This window comes from Symphalangus syndactylus, chromosome 12 (assembly GCF_028878055.3).
Source record: "Symphalangus syndactylus isolate Jambi chromosome 12, NHGRI_mSymSyn1-v2.1_pri, whole genome shotgun sequence".
In the NCBI taxonomy this organism is placed as follows: Eukaryota; Metazoa; Chordata; class Mammalia; order Primates; family Hylobatidae; genus Symphalangus; species Symphalangus syndactylus.
The window spans coordinates 21,472,177-21,494,858 of record NC_072441.2 but is presented as its reverse complement, the minus strand read 5'-3'; the positions used below and the strand labels follow the sequence as shown (position 1 = coordinate 21,494,858).

General features: G+C 39.4%; 1 protein-coding gene across 3 annotated transcripts in view; it reads right to left on the bottom strand.

Annotated features, from left to right (window-relative positions):
- The window catches only part of IL23R (interleukin 23 receptor), a 100,375-nt gene extending 90,325 nt beyond the window's left edge, over positions 1–10,050 (bottom strand). For 2 of the 3 annotated variants that reach the window (XM_063625279.1, XM_063625280.1), the window contains exons 1-3: positions 9,850–10,050; positions 8,191–8,289; positions 6,749–7,045 (exon numbers count right to left, since the gene is read on the bottom strand). In XM_063625279.1, coding sequence (XP_063481349.1) covers positions 6,749–7,045; positions 8,191–8,260 — 367 coding nt within the window. In that variant the 5' untranslated portion in view covers positions 8,261–8,289; positions 9,850–10,050. The remainder of the gene's footprint in view (positions 1–6,748; positions 7,046–8,190; positions 8,290–9,849) is intronic. The other variant, XM_063625281.1, reaches the window with a different exon arrangement.
- Positions 10,051–22,682: the final 12,632 nt, after the last annotated feature.

The window sequence follows — 22,682 nt, the reverse complement described above, 5'->3', positions numbered from 1 at the left end:
AAAAAGCCACTGGCCAGAAAAGTTATGATGCAACTATAAACATTGATCGCTTACCGAATCATTAGCTTTACCTGATTAAACTTATCAACTTTTCACTGAAAAGGGAATTTATTTTAAATTAGTATGTCTCAACTTGTCTGAAAAGATAATAAATTCGTAATGGAAGAATAAAAAAAAAGAAATATGAAGTTCTCTATAGTCTGTTGAGAAACTGACAATTTTATTTGAGAAATCAGGCCAATCACCACTCAGCACCTCCCTGCTCCTCATTCCATCCCTAATACCTTACCTTGCAACCCACTTTACCATCAAATATCCATTCCTCTTCTTCTTATTCTTGACTATATTATCCTAAATTCAGTCTCCCCCAGCTACTCCTGTATCTTTCTCTTTTTCTTAACAGCTAAACACTTTTAAAGAGCCTATTATTCTTCATTTTCCATATGCTTTTGAACCCAAAACAATCAGGATTCAGCCTCCACAATTCCATCAAAACCATTGTTGCTAAGGTCATTGATGACTTTCTCTTCAACAGACCCCATCTCTGGTCATTTTTCACTGAGTTTGATCTCTGCAGCATTTGATATTTTGCTCACTCCCTCCTTGAAAGCTCTCTGTTTTAAAGCTGGGTGTGGTGGCTCACACCTGTAGTCTCAGCTACTTGGGAGGCTGAGGCTGGAGGGATCCCTGGAGCCTAGGAGTTTGAGGCTGCAGTGAGCTATGATCAAGACACTGCACTCCAGCCTGGGTAACACAGTGAGACCTTGTCTCAAAAACGAGACAAGAAAAGAAACCTCTTTGCTTCTGGCTCTTGCGAGTGGGTTCTTCATAGTTTTCTTCTACTACTCTGGCAGACTATCTTCTTCTCTTGCACATTTTCCACTACTCATTTTAAAAGTTTGGTGTTCATACATGCAATAAAACATTATTCAGCCTTAAAAAGGAAGGAAATTTTAACACATGCTACAATGTGGATGAAACTTGAAGACATTATATTAAGCAAAGTAAGTTAGACCCTAAAGGAAAAATATTGCATGACCCCTTACACAAGGTATCTGGAATAGACAAACTCATAGAAAGTAGAATGGCAGTTGCTAGGGCTTGGAGGAGAAGGAAGTGGATATTTGTTTAAAGAATATAGACTTTCAGTTTGCAATAAGAGGGTTCTGGAGATAAATGGTGGTGATGGTTGTACAACAATGTAAATGTACTTAGTGCCACTGAACTGTATACTTAACCATGGTAAAAATGGTACATTTTATGTTATGTATTTTACCATCACCACAACAAGGTTTTTTAAAAGTTTGGTATTCACGCTACTCTATTTCAAGGCTCTTTTCCCCATCACTCCACTCAACTCATCCCACCCCCATTCCTGCCCGGCTCTTTCTCCAGGTGGCCATGTTATGGGGAATATTTTTATTTTTCATTGGCTAGCATCTTTCCCTCTTGAGAACTGACATCCCCTCCAGCCCCTCACTCCAATCTCACCCCCACCCCAACCCCAAGACCTGTCAATCAAGAGGCTCTCCACAGAAGTGTGCCTTTGAGGTAGGCTGACGAATAGGAGAATTCCCTTTGGGAATGAACATATGACTCAAGATGAACCAATCAGAATTCTCCAAGGCACTTTTTCTAAACCATTGTAAAAGAAGCACACTCTTTCCTCCTGAAACTGCTATCTCTGGGTAGCATGTGAGCTGTAAGTTGCTGGTGGCCATCTTGCTGTCATTGTGAAACAGGCTTTTTCACAGTCTTTAGTCTACTTAAGAATGAAGCCAACACAGGTGAAAACAATACCTAGCAGACAGGAAAAGATGAGAGAGTTCTGATGACATTGCTTTTTGGGGGCCTCTAAAGCCTATGAAACCCCAACAACTATAGAATGACACCTAGAATTTTCAGTTATATCATTAAATAGTGAATAAGATTAAGATTTTTTCAAGTATAGAAATATTGAGTGTTTGTTAAATATTCACTTTTCAGGTGTGGCTCTCTTAGTTCATCCCTACGTGTGAAATACTGCGGGGACACTTGACTGCTCAGAGAATGACAAGACAAATGGAAGGATAGGGGCTCATAAAGAATGAAAATACAGACATTTATGCATCTGAAGTTACATCCAAAGATTTATCTTAAGTACATACATGCTTTCACTTCACCTGCAAATTGCTTACCAAAAATATTGCTTGTAAAATAATAAACAAATATATTAAAAATTTTATTCTCACTGCAAATCAAGGCAGTACTAGATGTCATTTAAACCTACCAAATTAGCAAGGATTTTGAAAAATGATAGTACACAGTGTTGGAGTGGACTCATGGAAATCCTCCAACACATTTCTGGTGGAAGTACAAATTGGTACAGCCTTTATGGAGAGCACTTTACATATCACAACCTGTAAAAGCAGGTGTAATATTTTGCAACTCAGCAATTATACATCTAAGAATGCATCCTTATTGAAATGTTCATAGATATATAAAATATTTGGCTTAAAGGATGTTCCCTTAAAGTATTGTTCATAACAATGAAAAAATTATAAACAAGCTCAATTTTCCAAAATAAGGTTAAATAAACTATAATACAGTCCTAAACACATCCAAAAGCAATGCTGTAGAAGACAGTTTAAGTACTTGGCCTTTGGAAGGAATTAAAAGTATATTTAGTGAAGTAATGATCATATGGCAAAGTGAAAAAAGCAGGTTGCAAAATGGTTCAATTAGTGGTTTCATTTAAGTGAGAGATTGAGAAAGAGAGGGTCTGAAATTTCAAAGACATATTCCAAATTATTAAAGAGGGATTATGGTTACTGGTAAAGTTATGGTTTTACGGGAATGATAGGTATTTCTTTTTTACTGGTCTACATTTTAAAAACTCTCTATATTGAATGCAATTTGATTCTATAATTGAAAAGCTATTTTCATATATCGAAGGTCTAATATCCTTTTTAAAAAACCTATTTTCAAACAGTAAGAACACACTAAAAAGTACTTTACAACATTTTGGTGACTTGTAGCATTGAGTTACAATGGAGAGAAACTGGGCTCCAAGTAGGGTAAAATAAATCTTTTTTTTAATTGAGCCTTAAATGAAGTAGGTGTGGAAACATAAATTTAAATCATTTTGGAGATTGAGTTGTGGTCCCTCATTGATCACAATGGTTTGTGCTGAGGTTGTTTTTTCCTCTGGTTTCAGATAGAGAGTGTCATTGATTTGGCTATCAGATCGTTTGGGCTGTGTTACTCCACAGCATCTTACATGAAGTGAATTCTCAGGGTTACAAATGTCTGGTGGTTAATTAACTTTGCAAAAGATCAAAAAGATGACTATACACACACATGCAAATAAGTGTTTGTTAATATGAAGCAATGTAAAGATGGGCCTGTGAGTATGGTTATGATAATAACATCAGGTTGTTGGTAGGCCTCATTGCCAGGTTATTCAAGATCCAAGAACAAAACCTGGCTATACAACTAGATACTAGAGAATACCCTGAGGTATACAAAAGCGGGCTTATGTTTTTGCTCTTTCCTGCCAATCCCACCCCTCCCCTATTATTGGGACGTTCAGGAATCACAGGCTAGTTTTCTCGTTAATTCAGAATCTAGCCAAGGATCCACTTTTACTGAGAGCTTCTTGAAAACAGTCTGTGATTTCCTCTTCTTTGTACTTCTAGCATTTAACACTTTTTTGGTGCATAGTAACCACTCAATAAAGTTTATTCCATGAATTCATTGGCTTGATTAAGATAATAATTTATCTTAATTTATTTAATCTTAATTTATCTTAATAATTTATCTTAATATTATGGGAAATTTATAAATGTCCCATAATATGTGTGCATTTAATCTTAGATAAGAATCTAAGAAGTGTTTAGGATTGTGGCTAAAAATGGAGATTGTGATAATATGGTTTATATTTCACAAATTATACATTAAAGCACAGCACTTTAAAATATATTTGGATAGCTTTTCAAGGAAAGCAATGACTCATTTATCTTGTCTTTTACAATTTGTCTCTAGTCTAAAAAAATACATATAATCATTTTGTTCAAAGTAGTGATGATAAGTTGACATAATAAATCTCACATGACAAATATCCTGTGATCAAAGTGGTCCAGTGAAAGCAATGTGATTTCTAGAATGCCACAAAACCCTCAAAAACCCTTTGTTGACCTACTTAAATAGGAAGTTTTGTTTGCTAAGAATGTAGAGCTCAAGAAGACATTCAGCTTGAATCCGGGGGTTTGAGTAAATTCTCACCTGGCAGTTACATTTTTACTCATAACCAGAGGCCTATGTAAGGAGTTACAATTCACAAACTCACAAGTTAAATAAATGGAAAGAGTGATGTTCTTTCTAAGCAGCCGTCAGCAGAGAATGTATTTCTATTAGGCTGTCCTGGAAGAGGAACAAAGTCCATTCTCTTACCTTCTATATTACCTGGTGTTGGGTGTAGGGACAGAGGCCCCCCAGCCAACACTTGGGAGGGCTTTTGGGAGTAATCAGTTATACAAACTGCAACACACGGAAGGTGGTGTTAAATATAATGTATGGGAGACCATTGTTTTGGACTGAGCTCCTGCACTAGGCCCCCACATACCAAACCAAAATGAAGTCACTCCTGTTAAGTGGCATATAACCAAGCTGAAACTTTAAGGAAGCAGGTAAAACTCCCACGGACTAGTTTTTCCTGAAAACAGAAAATTCACAGCAACCACGTAGAAACAGCCCAGTCAACCTGAGCAGGGATGATAAGGAAACCGCCTCTGCTTTAACCATTACAAGGAAAATAACCTGAAGTAACAATGTTAACCAATCTGGTAGTTTTATAAAAATTTCTATTTCTTGTTCCTACCTTACAAAAACCAACTGTTCTGTTATAATAGTAGAACCAAAACTAAGTATATAATTACACAAGCCAGCCCATATCACTACAGTAACTTAAACACCTCCAGGACACTCAGAGCACATACCAGTTTTTTAGAACGAGACGCTGCCGATTCATGAATCATACATAAAAACCTATCACATCTAAAAACTAAATTTGCTGAAATTTTGTTTTTTAACAGAGACAATGTTTATTTTGCTTCCTTTTTTCCCTCTGGCTTAAATTAACAACTAACCTTTTTCTGTAACTGTGAAAGTTGCTTATTTGCCCTCCAAAGAAATTGTATAGTCTCTCTACCCCACTCTCACCCCCAAAGGATAAATAGTAAAGTAAGCATTGAGGTTTGGTTATGTTTCCTGAGGATGTGGACAAGCTAAGGAGATTTCATACATCAGATAAGATGCCTGCCTGTGGTTTAATTTCCACAATTTAGGGCAAGTTTAGCAGCTTTAAGGCATCAGTTTAAGGTAGGTTTATTCTTTGACTCCAAAACCTATGACTTTCGTTCCTCAACTCACCTCTACAACTTTCTTTAGTTCCCTCTCTTGAAAAGCTGCAAGATCAGCTGCTCAGAGTTAAGTAGGACAACAGCCTCCTTATAGAGCAAGGAAGCCTCTTCCTTTCCAAGCAGCCACAATGGGGTCAGGTGGTGGTGGTGATACGGGTCTGCCCCCCAGCTAAGTTGTAAAGGTGAGGAAGAAGCAAGAACTGAGGCTTGATTCTCAGAAATATAGAGGACGGGAACATGGCAAAGACACAAATTCCTTTATTTTTTACTGAAAATGGGTTCAAGTGCCATAGAGAATGAATATCTGAGTTAAAACAGTGCTGAACTTATTTACACCCTTCATAATAGTAGAACCAAAACTAGGTATATAATTGTACGAGCCAGCCCATATCACTACAGTGATTTAAACACCTCCAGGACACTCAGAGCACAAATTGAATTTAGCGTATATTTTAAAGATTAACTTGACTAAGCTTTTAAATAAATTAATAATTATTCCCTTCAAGGTGGGTTTTAAGAAAAAGAAAAAAATTAATAGTTACAATAACAAACAGTGATTCTAAATTGGAATAGTGAGATTAGGAACAGAGGATTGCAGGAGACTCTCCCTATGTTTTATGAAAAGGATGCATTTTTAAGGATTTGGGTACTGTTGTACTTTAAACTTTATCATATGCTTCCAAATACATTATTGAAATTAAGTGCATAACACAGCCTGTATAATTATCTCCTTTTACAGGTGAGGAATTGAGGCTTAAGCAACTTGCCCAAGGTCACAAACCTAGGAGTACAGTGGGAGCACAAAACTAGTTTTGCAGCTCTCCCTAAACCTTGGCCTCAAAATTTCTCAGTGGGATCTGCTTCAAGGTTAATTATATTAGTTTAGAAAAATAAAACAAGAAGATTAAAAGAGCAACATTTTAAATCCAAGGGTGCTGGCCCTCACATATGCAGTGTTTGTTCAGGGTAGAGCTGAAAAATTGTTTTTTGAATGTATTGGCAACATTTTTAAATTTAGAGAGCACACATTAAAATTTTATATTTCTGTCTTCCTTTGAAGAGCCAAAATATGTAGGAATACTGGGCACCTGTGATTACTGGAGCTGGGCAGTGACTCCCCCCAGGAGACTACCTTTGTACTTTCTTCTCTGCATGGTTCCCATCAGCTTCTACAGTTCGTATAGTTCACCAGCCTGGCCCTGGAGACATTTGAGTTTGCAGCTCCTGTATGAAACTAATCTAAAAACTGAACTATATTATTTTGTCCCTATTTTTAGACTAGTGTGGTAATGACCAGTTAATTGTTAGACTAGCTTTTGTTTGCATTTCAAATGTGCCCCAACACTTACATCCAGAAGAAATGTCTTTTCCACATATCAGTGTCTCTTGAAAATGTTTGGGACATTCGGCAGTGCAGTGCATAGAAGCATGTGGTTCTAGAAAGCTTTTATACCAAAGCCGAGCTGTTGTTTTATTAATCCTTGTCATCTGAGATCTTTCTTTGATGCCATTTTTATAAAAATGAAGTTTCCTTGGTTGGCAGTTCTTAATTGCTGCTTGGCAATATATAGAGATATTCATACCCATCTTAAAAATTGTGGCTGGTTCTACCCAGATGTGGCCAGAGCAGTTTATATTTGTAATTCCTAGAAATAAATGGAAAAATAATAAATTACATGTAAAACATTAAATCAAGAGATTCAGAAGAATATGCTATTGCATTTTAAATTTATTATTTCTATTAATTAAATGATTCCATTGAAAACAGTTTTAGGACTAGATGTATCTTTTCATAAACTAGCCTATTACAGTGTGTTTCTGTTAGGCTTTTTTTTTTTTTTTTTTTGAGACAGTCTCGCTCTGTCACCCAGACTGGAGTGCAGTGTTGCGATCTTGGCTCACTGCAACATCCGCCTTCCAGGATCAAGCAATTCTTCTGCCTTAGCCTCCTGAGTAGCTGGGATTACAGGTGAGCACCACCACGCCCGGCTAATATGGGGTTTCACCATGTTGGCCACGCTGATCTTGAACCCCTGACCTCAGGTGATCCACCCGCCTCGGCCTCCTAAAGTGCTGGGATTACAGGTGTGAGCCACCTCGTCCAGCCTGTTATGCTTTGATTGATGTTCAGCACCATGACACAAGACTAGAGTCAGCCTGGAAGCTTCTCTAAGTGTGTAAGGAGCAAATATAATTAGCTCTCCTACTTTAAAGTAGAGAACCGAGAGATTATAAAGCTACAGTATTTTTCAAAGGTAAGATTTGAAACAACACTGGGCACTGTAGAATCTGAACCCCATTCTCTAGCTACTCAACCAATCTTCTGTTCTTTTTTAGATAAAGCCTACATTTTCAGTAAAGTTTGAATATAATGAATAAAATCATACTCTTGCCAATGGCCCACATAGTTACTATGTGCCTGGCACAAAGTAACTATCAATAAGTGGTTTGTGAAATAGAATTGCATTCAAATGTTTGACAGGTTATTGTATAACAGTTACAATAGTTTGACTATAGAACATGCCAACTCAAACTAATAAGCTCCTTTGTGGAAATATTCACATGTGAGTAAGAGGGCTGTCTAGAAGGGAAATTTGAGAAAGAAATCCTGCATTTGGAAGGAGATTGGGCCGTTTTTATTTCATTCTATGTAATTTTTATGCACACATTTTTTCCAGTCTAATAATATTTGTATTCTTCAGAGATTCTAACATAAAACCATGAAAATGATAATCATTCAATATTCCATTTGTTGAATGAAAGACAGCAATAGATACATAAAACACCATACCTCCATGACACCAGCTGAAGAGTATGTAAAGGGCTATTACTGCATCCCACTGAATAGTGACCTGATTCATGTCTGGAAGCAGGAAAAGACTGTTTCCCTCTGGAAAAAAAATATGAAAAATGTTTAACTTGTAGTATTTTAGTAAAATAATAAAAAGCGTAACATTTTTCCCTAAGAATTCTTGTATTTGATGGGAACCTTTGATTAGGAAGGGAGGAAGAAGGAAGGAAGGAAGGAAGGAAGGAAACAGAGCAAAGAAATGTTACTGATATATTTAGGAGATATAACAAGAGATGGAGAAGTAAAGCAAACAAATGGAATTTTATACTCTTCAAAAGTCACTATGAATTAACTCAGGAGAGCATTTGATCCATTACAATTCCTCCTAATCTAGCCTTTCTCATCAGAAATCTCCTCCTCTGAGTTAACTTCTTTTTTTATTTTATGTTTTACATTTTTTTTAGAGACAAGGCTGGAGACAAGACAGAGACAAGACAGAGCCCAGGCTGGAGTGCAGTGGCATGATCATCGCTCACTGTAACCTCAAACTCCTGGGCTCAAGCGGTGCTCCCAACTCAGCCTCCCAAAGTGCTAGGATTACAGTCATGAACCATGGTGCCTGGGCTGAGCTAACTTCTGGTGATGAATTCTCCTCCCTGCCAAAGTTACGTATTTATCACACTCCAGAAATACTAGTCTTTGATGAGCTAAACTTGGGAAGAGCCAAAAATTTCAGAACTCCCAGAGAAAATGGATTCGAAATGAAGAGAAGTGAAGTGAGATTAAGCAATATGTGCTCTCACCAGTTAGACTGTAAAATGCCTTTCATCTGGGGAGGCGTGGTGGCTCATGCCTGTAATCCCAGCACTTTGGGAGGCAGAGGCCGGTGGATTGCTTGATCCCACAAGTTTGAGATCAGGCTGGGCAACATGGTGAAACCCCGTCCCTACTAAAAATACAAAAATTAGCCCAGCATGGTTCCATGTGACTGTCATCCCAGCCACCTGGGAGGTGAAGTTTGCAGTGAACCATGATCACACCATTGCACTCCAGCCTGGGCGACAGAGTGATACCTTGTCCCCTGCACCCCCCCAAAAAGAGGAAAAAGCCTTTCATCTGTAGAGAATGCGAAAAGAACACATTATAGAAATTCCTAATAATACCGTTGTTGGTTTACAACTAGAGGTACATTATTCAATTAATCAGTTACATGAATTAACTCATTTACTCAACAATCAACATCATTCAGTTATTTTATCTGCTTAATAAAACCTGAGCTATTTCTATAAAACAACAAGAGAACGCAATGCATGGCTCATCGAATCGCATAAAATATCTAGTAACATTTAAAAAAACTGGGGTCCCCCGGCTCAGAAATATGGGGATCCCTTTCATAATTTGTTAGCAATAGTAATTCTTCTCTTCACAAGAAGCAACAGAAGCCCTAAAAATGTTCCTAGTTAGAAGTTAACTAATGGAAATATGCAATAATTATTATTTAAACTGATGTGATGCCATATAATATTATAGATTCCCTTTTCATCAGTAACCACTGCATGGAATATCATGAGAACTTGCAAGAGAAAACAACTTGGCCCATGTATTTCCAAAAGGAAATATAGCTGTCTTTAAGTATTTGGATGATTGCTGCCTATTTACCTTTCAACCTGTTTGAAGCACATAATTCCACTTCAGAGCCAGGCTGCCATCCTTGTTGGCTGTGTCATGTCTTCTTTCCTCACTGCCTGCCTGTCAGCGCTCACTTTAGATTTTCACCTCTGAGGTCAATGGAAATGTCAGCAGAGCCCTGACCTACATTTCAGACTCTTGAAGAGGAACGCAAACTGTCCAATTCGAAATGACTGGCTCTCGTGTCACCATTTGGGAAAACCCAGATTACTGAAAGTGAACTGTTTTGTCAGTACTTTTTTTTTTTTTTTTTACAGCTTAATTTAAAATTGTCTCATCCAAGAGGCAGAACACTTATACATGTTTTCTTAAAAATGTCAGACATTTTGACACCAAAAATATGATGCTTAGTTTTAATTTACAACCAGCATTGTTATTAATTATACACTTGTTTCTCTTTTTAGTTTTCCAGTTTTGTTGAAATATAATTGATGAATAAAATTCTACAATTTGATGGTATACAACGTGATGATTTGATACACACATATTTTGTGAAATTATTATACAATCAAGTTAGTTAATACATCTCTCGTCTTATTTAGTTACTCTTTATTGTGCAGATAGAACATTTAAGCAAATTTCAAGTATGCTGTATAATTCAGTATTGTCAGCTAGGGTCACCATACTGCATATTAAATCTCCTGAACTCACTCATCTTATAACTGTAAGTTTATGCCCTTTGACCAACAGCTTCCTTTCCCTCCACCATCCTCTCATCTTGGTAACCACCATTCTGTCATCTGTTTTTATGGGTTCAACTATTTTAGATTCCACACATCAGTGAGATCACGCAGTATTTGTCTTTCTCTGTCTGACTTATTTCAGTTAGCATAATGCCCTCAAGTTGCATCTATGTTACTGCAATGGCAGAATTTCCTTCTTTTATGGCTGCATAATATTCCTGTATAGCCCACAGTTTCCTTACCAATTAATCCATTGGTAGGCACTTACATTATTTCCATGTTTGGGCTATTTTGACTAATGCTTCATGAACGTGGGAAGGCAGATATCTCTCATGGTGCTGATTTCATTCTGTGGGGGGCTATACATCCAGAAGAGGGATTGCTGGATCCTAAGTTAGGTCTATTTTAATTTTTTAAATAAAATTGTTTCTATTTCACACTGTTTTCCATGATAACTGTACCAATTTACATTCCTAACAGCAATGTACAATGCTGCCCTTTCTCTGTACCCTCACCAATCTTTATATCTTGTCTTTTTATCATAGGCACCCCAAAAGGTGGGAAGTGATATCTAATTGTAGTTTTGTTTTTTGGTTTTGGTTGTTGTTTTTGTTTTTGTTTTGAGACAGAGTCTTGCTCTGTCACCCAGGCTGGAGTGCAGCAGCGTGATTACGGCTCACTGCAACCTCTGCCTCCTGGGCTCAGGTGATCCTCCCATTTCAGCTTCCTGAGTAGCTGGCACCACAGGAACATGCCATCACACCCAGCTAATTTTGTGTAGTTTTGGTAGAGATGGGTTCTCACCATGTTGCCCAAGCTAGTCTTGAACTCCTGAACTCAAGCAATCTGCTGGTCTTGGCATCCCAAAGTGCTGGGATTACAGGCATGAGCCACCACACCCAGCTCATTGTAGTTTTGATTTGTATTAATCTGATAATCAGTAATGTTGAGTACCTTTTCATATACTTATTGGCCATTTGTCCGTCTTCCTTGAAAAAAAAATCTATTCAGGTCCAGAATCTCCTGACAACACATTTCTTAGAAGGTATCCCAGTCATTAAGCAACACATGACTCCAAAACTGTGTGGAGAATTGATTGAAGATGAAGAGCCCAGTTAGGAGGCTATGGAAAATCAAGAGCTGATTTTTGTTTTATTTTATTTTATTTTGAGACAGAGTTTTGCTCTGTTGCCCAGGCTGGAGTGCAATGGCGCAATCTCGGCTCACTGCAACCTCTGCCTCCTGGGTTCAAGAGATTCTCCTGCCTCAGCCTCCCAAGTAGCTGGGATTACACATGTGCCACCATGCCCCAGTAATTTTTTTGTATTTAGTAGAGACAGGGTTTCACCATGTTGGTCAGCCTAGTCTTGAACTCCTGACCTCAGGTGATCCTCCTGCCTCGGCCTCCCAAAGTGCTAGGATTACAGGTGTGAGATGCCACACCCGGTCTGGTTTTTTGTATTTGTTGTAGAGATTGGGTTTTGCCATGTTGGCCAGGCTAGTCTTGAATTCCTGACCTCAAGTGATCTGCCCATCTCAGCCTCCCAAAGTGCTGGGATTACAGGCGTGAGTCACCACGCTCGGCCCAAGAGCTTATTTTTAAATCAGATTTTCTGGCCTTTATTGTTTTTGTTTTGCTATTGAGTCATTTGAGTTCCTTATGTATTTTGGATATTAACCTTTTATCAGATAAGTGATTTGCAAATATTTTTTTCCCTTCTGTAGGTTGTCTTTTTATTTTATTGGCTGTTTTCTTTGCTGAGCTTTTTAGTTTGATATAGTCCCACTTATTTATTTTTGCTTTTGTTGCTTGTGTTTTCAGTGTCATATCTAAAAATATTTTTACCCGGACCAGTGTCAAAGAGGTTTTTCCCTATGTTTTATTCTAGGAGTGTATAAGACTGTTCTTGTGTTACCATACAGGAGTAACTGAGACGTGGTAATTTATAAAGAAAAGAGGCTTAATTGGCTCATAGTTCTATAGCCAGTACAAGCATGGCACCAACATCTGCTTGGCTTCTGGTGAGGCCTCAGTAAGTTTACAATTATGGCAGATGGCAAAGCAGGAGCAGGTGCATCACATAGAGAGAGCAGGAGCCAGAGGAGCAGGAGGAGGTGCCACACACTTTTAAACAACCAGAGCTCACCTGAACTCTGAACGAGAACTCACTCTCATCATCGAGAGGATGGCACTAAGCCATTCAAGCAGGATCCGCCCACATGATCCAAACACCTCCCACTAGGCCTAACCTCCAGCACTGGGGATTACATTTCTTTTCTTTTTTCTTGTTTTGTTTTGTTTTCTTTCTTTCTCTCTTTTTTTTTTTTTTTTAAGACAAGGTCTTGCTCTGTGGCCCAGGCTGGAGTGCAGCAGCGTGATCTTGGGTCACTGCAGCCTCTGCCTCCTGGGTTCAAGTGATCTTCCTGCCTCAGCCTCCCAAGTAGCTGGGACTACACACACCTGCCACCACACCTGGCTAATTTTTGTATTTTTCATAAAGACGGTGTTTCCTCATGTTGGCCAGGCTGGTCTCAAACTCCTGACCTAGAGTGATCTGCTCACTTTGGCCTCCCAAAGTGCTGGGATTACAGACATGAGTCACCACACCCAGCCACATACATCTTTTGACTCATCCAAAGGATGGTATCTGCAGCAGCTGCTCTTTTCTTCTCAGTGTCAAGCACCTCATGGCTCATTCAGCTTTGTTGGAGAAGAGAGATTGAATCATCACCACTTCCTGTGAGGTGTGCATTAAAAGCCAATGTTGACTTAATTCCTAAGAGCTTCTTAGAGACTTTACAATGCCAGTAAGTGAAGATAAATTCAAAACCTTCAACATACAACTCTAGCTCTTGAAGACTGTGTGCACACCTTTAAGGAGGTCAGTTTCCAGATTCTCAAATCCCATATGTGCTCTTTCCTAAATTTGATTTCCTTGAAAATGAGCCGGTGTTCACAGTAATCCTTCTCTAAATTCATAGTGAATAGTATCCCTCCATCTCAAATCTCATATAGTGCATTGCCTTGGGTGTAAATAGCTCCAGAATATCAAACAAATGGTTTTAGGGAGGGCTCCTTGGATAATTAATCAAGGCATTTTAAACATCCAAGACTTTAAGCCTTTTCCTGCCATATAGACATATGTGAAGCTTACTAAAATATTTCTATTTCAGCCCATGCTGGGATACTCAGAATTTTAGCCAATTCAGGGATATTTGAGCCCATTTTGGAACTCTGAATCTAGGACATCAGGAATATGGGAGACTTGTGGCTATCCTCTTGAACATAAATAGGATTTTTTTTTCTTTCTCTGTCTCCCAGGCTGGAGTGCAGTGGTGCGATCTCAGCTCACTGCAAACTCCGCCTCCCAGGTTCAAGCAATTCTCCTGCCTCAGCCTCCTGAGTAGCTGGGACTACAGGCATGTGCCTCCATGCCCAGCTACTTTTTTATATTTTTAGCAGAGACGGGTTTCACCGTGTTAGCCAGGATGGTCTCAATCTCCTGACTTTGTGATCCATCTGCCTCGGCCTCCCAAGTGCTGGGATTACAGGAGTGAGCCACCGTGCCAGGCCATAAATGGGATTTTTGATGAACCATTGCTTTTTTTTAAACATTGGATAAAATTTCTATGTAAAATTTTACTTGATTTCTTTCAGATTTGGTTAACTTTATTCAATAAGATAGTAAAAGGCTATTTTATCAAATCATATCATGGCATATCTGTTTCTGTAACAGCCTAGTCTTAGTTTTTTCATCTTTGAAATATTCAATCACTCTATTATATTTAAAAGAAAGTAAGTTTATTTAGAGCTTTAAAAATATTTTGGGCCTGGAGCGGTGGCTCACGCCTGTAATCCCAGCACTTTGGTTGGCCGAGGCAGGTGGATCACAAGGTCAGGAGATCGAGATCATCCTGGCCAACATGGTGAAACTCCATCTCTAAAATTAGCTGGGCATGGTGGCACATATCTGTAATCCCAGCTACTTAGGAGGCTGAGGCAGAAGAATCGCTTGAACCAGGGAGTCAGAGGTTGCAGTGAGCCGAGATTGCGCCACAGCACTCCAGCCTGGTGACAGAGTGAGACTCTGTCTCAAAAAAAAAATATATATATGTATATATATATATATGTATATATGTATTATATATGTGTATATATGTATTATATATGTGTATATATATGTATATATGTATATATGTGTGTGTGTGTGTATATATATAGTATTTTAATTCTAAAATATGCAAGGGAGTACATAGTTTGAAAATCTTCTTTTTACCTAATGCTAAATGACGAGTTAATGGGTGCAGCACACCAACATGGCACATGGACACATATGTAACAAACCTGCACATTGTGCACATGTACCCTAAAACTTAAAGTATAATAATAAAAAAATACATTATTTATGTTAATATCATAAAAAAGAAATATTTACAATCATTCATTTTCTCCCATTCCTTTATAGACATAAATAAAGCAAAAAGAATTATAATGTCTTAAAAGAAAAAAAGAAGACTCAAGGAAAACATTTGAAAGACCACTGCATTGAAGCTCAACTTTATAAGCCAAACAAAAACTATATGTAGAAAAAAATACAACAAACTATCAATAGTAGTTTTCTTTGGATTATGGAATTATGATTTTTTTCTTCCTTTTGCTTTTCTATAACTTCCTATTTTTTAGGAGGAGTATATGTGATAATTTGTAAATAATTTAAAAAATACTGAACACATTAAAGACAAGAAAAACTTCAAGGAAAGGAACATAAAGAGAGGATTCTTCCTAGTCAATTCTAGAATATGAGACAGCTGCAGGGAATTACTGACTGGCCTACTGATGTACAGATTTCACTTAGGCAAATTCAACTATGAGTGGAAGGGGAGAGAAAGATTTTATCCCATTAACTTCCCCTTCCCGCTTGTTCTGTCTGCCTCAAAATTGACCTAGAGCCTCAGTGACTCTAAGTAAAAAAGGCCATATCAGAAATGCAATGATAATAGTTATTGTTAACAGTGACACATTATTATTATTTATTAGTATTATTGTTTGGATGGAAAATTGGTATCAATTGCTACAAACAATAGCTGATGATAAGGTATATAAGGTTTTATTGATTCACTCTTGCCAATCAATAAGACAAAAATCTTATGAAGTCTTTCATAATGTCCTAAATACTTTCAGAGAATTTTTCAGACAAAGAATAGAGCTCTGCTAGCTGGGCATGGTGGCACACACCTGTAGTCTTAGCTGCTTCTCAGGAGGCTGAGGCAGGAGTATTGCTTGAACCCAAGAGATAAAGGCTGCAGTGAGCTTTGATCATGCCACTGCAGTCCAGCCTAGGTAACAGAGCAAGACCTTGTCTCTTAAAATAAAGGGAACAAAACAGAATAGAGTTCACATGATCAAGGTACACACCCATCATTCTGTTTTGCAGATCTTCTCATTCACTTGGCCTTCACATATAATGTAAGTGTGCATTCTAATAGTGATTGTAAGTTGTCCAAATTGACAAAGATATCAATAAGATAGTCTGGTTTGCAAATCTATTCATACAAACAATTCTGAAACATGAGGATTTTCTCCAGAAAGATTTGGGGTGCCATCTATTCAAATGAAAGAGTGAGGATCCATCTGCATGGAAGCCAATGGTCTTCGGTGGTTTTTACAATTCAATTGGCAATTTGAAAGGCACCATTTAAACACTTCTCTCCAAACTTCAAGTGCGTTCTCAGGTATTTTCTGTTTTTGTTTTTTGCTGGTGTATACAACAGTGACTAGATTGTGCTTTCAAGCAATCATTTTAATACTTCAGTACTCAACAATTGTCAGCTTCTCAAAGTCATATTTCAATTTAGTGCTGAAAATAATGCAGGATTGAGCTTGAAAATTCAGTTCATGAGAACGTACAAGGCTGGGCGCAGTGACTCATGCCTGTAATCCCAACATTTTTGGAGGTCAAGGTGGGTGGATTGCTTGAGTCCAAGAATTTGAGACCAGCCTGGGCAACATGGTGAAACCTCATCTGTATTTTTTAAAAATAAAAAGTAAATATTAAAAATTTAAAAACATACTAGTCAGCGGCATCATCCAAATTATACATTCTTATGAACAGTTACGGAAGAAAGTTCAGTCCCTGAGGGCTTATGACAATCATGGGCAGGCCTGAGTCTTCTTCTGTAATTAATGTGTTGTACAGATTACTACAGCTCTACATGCTTTAGCCTCATCCTAACAAGTCATATCCAGAAAATCACATTTGTGATATGCTGTTTTATTTTTCCTGATACACATTAAAATAAGCATATGGCTATTAAATAAGAATGTTTATGTAGCATCTATCACAGACACTATCATAGCATGCTGCAGCCTCAAACTCCTGGCCTCAAGGGATCCTCCAGCCTCAGCCTCCCAAGTAGGGACCACAAACATGCACCACTGCATGAGAATTTTCTTTATCATTTTGGTCCATCCGTCTTTGTCCTGACTTATGTACTTGTATTAGTTTGTTCTCACACTGTTATAAAGAACTACCTGAGACTGGGTAATTTATGAAGAAAAGAGGTTTAATTGACTCACAGTTCTGCAGGCTTAACAGGAAGCATGACTAGGAGGCCTCAGGAAACTTACAATCATGATGGGAGATGAAGGGGAAGTAAACACCTTTTTCACATGGTGGCAGGAGAGAGAGCAAGCAGGGGAAAATGCCACACACTTTTAAACAATTAGATCTTCTGAGAACTCACTCACTATCAGGAGAACACCAAGGGTAAAATCTGCCCCCATGATCCAATCATCTTCCACCAGGCCCCTCCTCCAATTTCACATGAGATTTAGGCTGGCACACAAATCCAAACCTTATCAATACTTACCTACTTTTGAGGTAGGAGATGGTACTTCACTCCAGAGGCAGGACTTGGACACCAGACCAAATCGAGGACTAGCTAAAACAGGTCCAAGGCAAAGTAGCTCTGCATAAGACATGCCCACCAGCATGCCATGTCAGTTTACCATTGCCATGGCAACACCTGGAAATTACCACCCCTTTTAATGGCAACAACCTGTGAGTTGCCACACTTTTCCTAAAAATTTCTGCATAATCTGCCCCTTAATTTGCATATGATTAAAATTGGTATAAATATAAGTTCAAAACTACCTCTGGGCACATTGCCTATGGAGTAGCCCTACTCCACAAGGAGCAGTATCTCTGCTGCTGCTGTCCACTTCTACTTCAATACAAGTTTCTAGTGAACACCTCCAGCTCACCCTTGAATTCTTTCCTGGGTGAAACCAAGAACCCTCCTGGGCTAAGCCCCAGTTTGGGGGCTCACCTGTCCTACATTACTTTTACAACATTCATTCATTCAAAAATATATATTTTTTTGACATGAAATCTTCCTCTGTTGCCCAGATGGAGTGCAGTGGCACAGTCTCAGCTCACTGCAAACTCAGCCTCCTGGGTTCAAGCTATTCTCCTGCCTCAGCCTCCTGAGTAGCCGGGATTACAGGCCCCTGCCATCATGCTCAGCTAATTTTTGTATTTTTAGTAGAGACGGGCTTCACCATGTTGGCCAGGCTGGTCTCCAACTCCTGCCCTCAGGTGATCCACCCACCTTGGCCTCCCAAAGTGCTGGGATTACAGTCATGAGCCACCGTGCCCATCCTCAGAAAATATTTCTTGAGTGTGTACTATGTTCCAATAATTATTCTAGCACTGAGGATAAAGGGGTAAACAAAACAGACAAAAGTTTGGTCCCCATGGAGTTTTCATTCTAGTCTGAGAAGAGAGACAGAAAGTAAAACACAGTATTAGATGGTGATAAGCATTTGGAGAAAATTAAGTAGGAAAGGTAGACAGCAAGTTTAATATGCTCAGAGAAGATCACTCTGAAATACAATATTTGAGCAAAGATCTAATAGAAGCAAGGAAGCAGGCCATGGAGTTAATTTGGACAATAGCATTTCAGACAGACAGGAGATGGCAAAGAGTAAGAAAAAGAGTTCGAGGATCAGTAAGGAGGCCGGTGTGGGAAGAGCAAGAGGAGAACAGTAGCAGATGAAAAAAAGGAAATGAGGGTCAGAGACGTAACTGCAGTGAAGAGTAGTGGACAGTTGTGCAGGGAAGCCCTTTTGATGGTTGAGATGGGAAGCTGTTGAAGGGTATTTAGCCAAGAAGCGAAAACAATTTTATACTACAGATTCTGGCAAAAGTAACTATAAAGGTTGGGTAAAGAGGCCATTAACTGAGATGGGTAAAACTTTAAAAGGAATATATTTTGTAGAGGAATAGGGAAGGAAATGAAGAATTTGTTTTGGAACATGTTAAATTTGAAATACGGGGAGGGGCCAAGATGGCCAAATAAAAACAGCTCTGGTCTGCAGCTCCTAGCAAGACCAATGCAGAAGGTGAGTGATTTCTGCATTCCCAACTGAGGTACCTAATTCATCTCACTGGGACTGGTTATGCAGTGGGTGTGACCCATGGAGAGAGAGCAGAAGCAGGGTGGGGGCGTCGCTTCAACTGGGAAGTGCATGGAGCAGAGGGATGTCCCTCCTCCAGCCAAGTGAAGCAGTAAGGGACTGCACTACCTACCCGGGGTACTACACTTTTCCCATGGATTTTTTGCAATCCACAGATCAGGAGATTCCCTCCTGAGCCTACACCATCAAGGCCCTGGGTTTCAGGCACAAAACTTGGCGGCTGTTTGAGCAGGAACTGAGCTGCAGGAGTTTGTTCATATTCCAGCAGTGCATGGAATGCCAGTGAGATAGTGGAACCATCCACTCCCCTGGAAAGGGGGCTGAAGCCAGGGAGCCAAGCAGTCTCGCTCAGCAGGTCCCACTCCCATGGAGCCCAGCAAGCTAAAAACCACTGGCTTTACATTCTCACTGCCATTACAACAGTCTGGAGTCCGCCTTGGGATGATCAGTTTGGTGCATGGAGGGGCAGCTGTCATTACTGTGGCTTTAGCAAGTGGTTTTCCCCTAACAGCCCTAAGGAGACTGGGAGGTTTGGACTAGACAGAATTCACCAAGGTGCAGCAAAGCGACCGTGGCCAGGCTGCTTCTCTAGATTCCTCCTCACTGGGCAGGGCATCTTTGCAGGAAATACAGCAGCTCCAGTCAGGGGCTTGTAGACAGAACTCTCATCTTCTCCCTGGGACAGAACACCTGGCAGGAGGGGGCAGCTGCAGTTGCAGGTTCAGCGGACTTAATCTTTCCTTTCTGCTGGCTCTGAAGAGGGTGGCGGATCCTGGCAAAAGGGATTCTCCCAGCACAGAGCACCAGCTTTGCTAAAGGACAGACTGCCTCCTCAAGTGAATCCCTGACCCCTGTGCCTCCTGACTCGGAGAGAACTCCCAATGGGGGTCGACAGTCACCTCACACAGGAGAGCTCTGGCTGGCATCAGGCCAGTGCCCCTCTGGGACAAAGCTTCCAGAGGAAGGAACAGGAAGAAATCTTTGCTATTCTGCAGACTCCACTGGTGATACCTAGGAAAATAGAGTCTGGAGTGGACCTCCAGCAAACTGCAGCAGACCTGCAGAAGACGGACCTGACTGTTAGAAGAAAAACTAACAAACAGAAAACAGCAACAAGAACATCAACAAAAAAGATGCCCCCACAAAAACCCCATCCAAAGTCATCAGCTTCAAAGATCAAAGGTAGATAAATCCACGAAGATGAGGAAAAACCTGTGCAAAAACACTGACTATCCCAAAACCAGAATGCCTCTTATCTTCCAAATGATCACAACACCTTTTCAGTAAGGGCGCAGAACTCAACAGAGCATGAGATAGATGAAATGACAGAAGTAGGCTTTAGAAGGTAGTTAATAACAAACTGCTGAGCTAAAGGAGCATGTTCTAACCCAATGCAAAGAAGCTAAGAACCTTGATAAAAGTTTACAGGAGCTGCTAACTAGGATAACCAGTTTAGAGAGGAACATAAATGATGTGATGGAGCTGAAAAACACAGCATGAGAACTTAATGAAGCATACACAAGTACCAATAGCTGAATCAATCAAGTGAAAGAAAGGATATTGGAGTTTGAAGACCACCTTGCTGAAATAAGACACGCAGACAAGATTAGAGAAAAAGGAATGAACAAACCCTCCAAAAAATATGGGACTATGTAAGAAGACCAAACCTATGATTGATTGGAGTACCTGAAAGAGACGGGGAGAATGGAACCAAGTTGTAAAACACATTTCAGGATGCTATCCAGGAGAACTTCCCCAACCTAGCAAGACAGGCCAACATTCACATTCAGGAAATACAGAGAGCACCACTAAGATACTCCATGAGAAGATCAACCCCAAGACACATAATCATCAGATTCTCCAAGGTCAAAACGAAGGAAAAAATGTTAAGGGCAGCCAGAGAGAAAGGCCAGGTCACCTACAAAGGGAAGCCCATAAGACTAACAGCAGATCTCTCAGCAGAAACTCTACAAGCCAGAAGAGAGTGGGGGCCAATATTCAACATTCTTAAAGAAAAGAATTTTCAGCCCAGAATTTCATATCCAGCCAAACTAAGCTTCATAAGTAAAGGGGAAATAAAATCATTTCCAGACAAGCAAATGCTAAGGAATTTCGTTAACATGAGGCCTGCCTTACAAGAGCTCCTGAAGGAAGCACTGAATATGGAAAGAAAAAAACAGTACCAGCCACTGCAAAAACATACCAAAATATAAAGACCAATGACACTATAAAGAAACTGCATCAACTAACTTGCAAAATAACCAGCTATCATCATGATGATGGATCAAATTCATACATAACAATATTAACCTTAAATGTAAATTGGCTAAATGCCCCAATTAAAAGACACAAACTGGCAAATTGGATAGAGTCAAGACCCATCAGTGTGCTGTATTCAGGAGACCCATCTCACATACAAAGACACATTGGCTCAAAATAAAGGGACGGAGGAATATTTACCAAGCAAATGGAAAGCAAAAAAAAAAAAAAAAAGCAGGGCTTGCCATCCTAGTTTCTAATAAAACAGACTTTAAACCAACAAAAATCAAAAACAGACAGAAAAGGGCATTACATAATGGTAAAGGGATCAATACAACAAGAAGAGCTAACTATCCTAAATATATATGCACCAAATACAGGAGCACCCAGATTCATAAGGCAAGTTCTTAGAGACTTACAGAGGGACTTAGACTCCCACACAATAATACTGGGAGACTTTAACACCCCACTGTCAATATTAGACAGATCAACGAGACAGAGAATTAACAAGGATATTCAGGACTTGAAGTCAGCTCCAGATCAAGTGGACCTAATAGACATCTAAAGAACTCTCCATCCCAAATCAACAGAATATACATTCTTCTCAGTGCCACATGACACTTATTCTAAAATAGACCACATAATTGGAAGTAAAACACTCCTCAGCAAAGCAAAAGAACTTAAATCATAACAAACAGTCTCTCAGACCACAGTGCAATCAAATTAGAACTCAGGATTAAGAAACTTACTCAAGGCCAGGCGTGGTGGCTCATGCCTGTAATCCCAGCACTTTGGGAGGCTGAGGCGGGTGGATCATGAAGTCAGGAGATTGAGACCATCCTGACTAACACAGTGAAACCCCGTCTCCACTAAAAAATACAAAAAAATTAGCTGGGCATGGTGGTGGACGCCTGTAGTCCCAGCTACTCAGGAGGCTGAGGCAGGAGAATGACGTGAACCTGGGAGGCGGAGCTTGCAATGAGCCAAAATTGCGCCACTGCACTCCAGCCTGGGCAACAGAGTGAGACTCCATCTCAAAAAAAAAAAAAAAAAAAAGAAAGAAAAGAAACTCATTCAAAACCACACACTACATGGAAACTGAACAACCTGCTCCTGAATGACTATTGGGTAAATAACAAAATTAAGGCAGAAGTTAAGAAGTTCTTTGAACCCAATGAGAACAGAGAGACAATGTACCAGAATCTCTGGGACACAACTAAACCAGTGTTTAGAGGGAAATTTACAGGACTAAATGCCCACATCACAAAGCCGGAAAGATCTCAAATCATCACCCTAACATCATAATTAAAAGAACTAGAGAAGCAAGAGCAAACAAATTCAAAAGCTAGCAGAAGACAAGAAATAACTAAGATCAGAGCAGA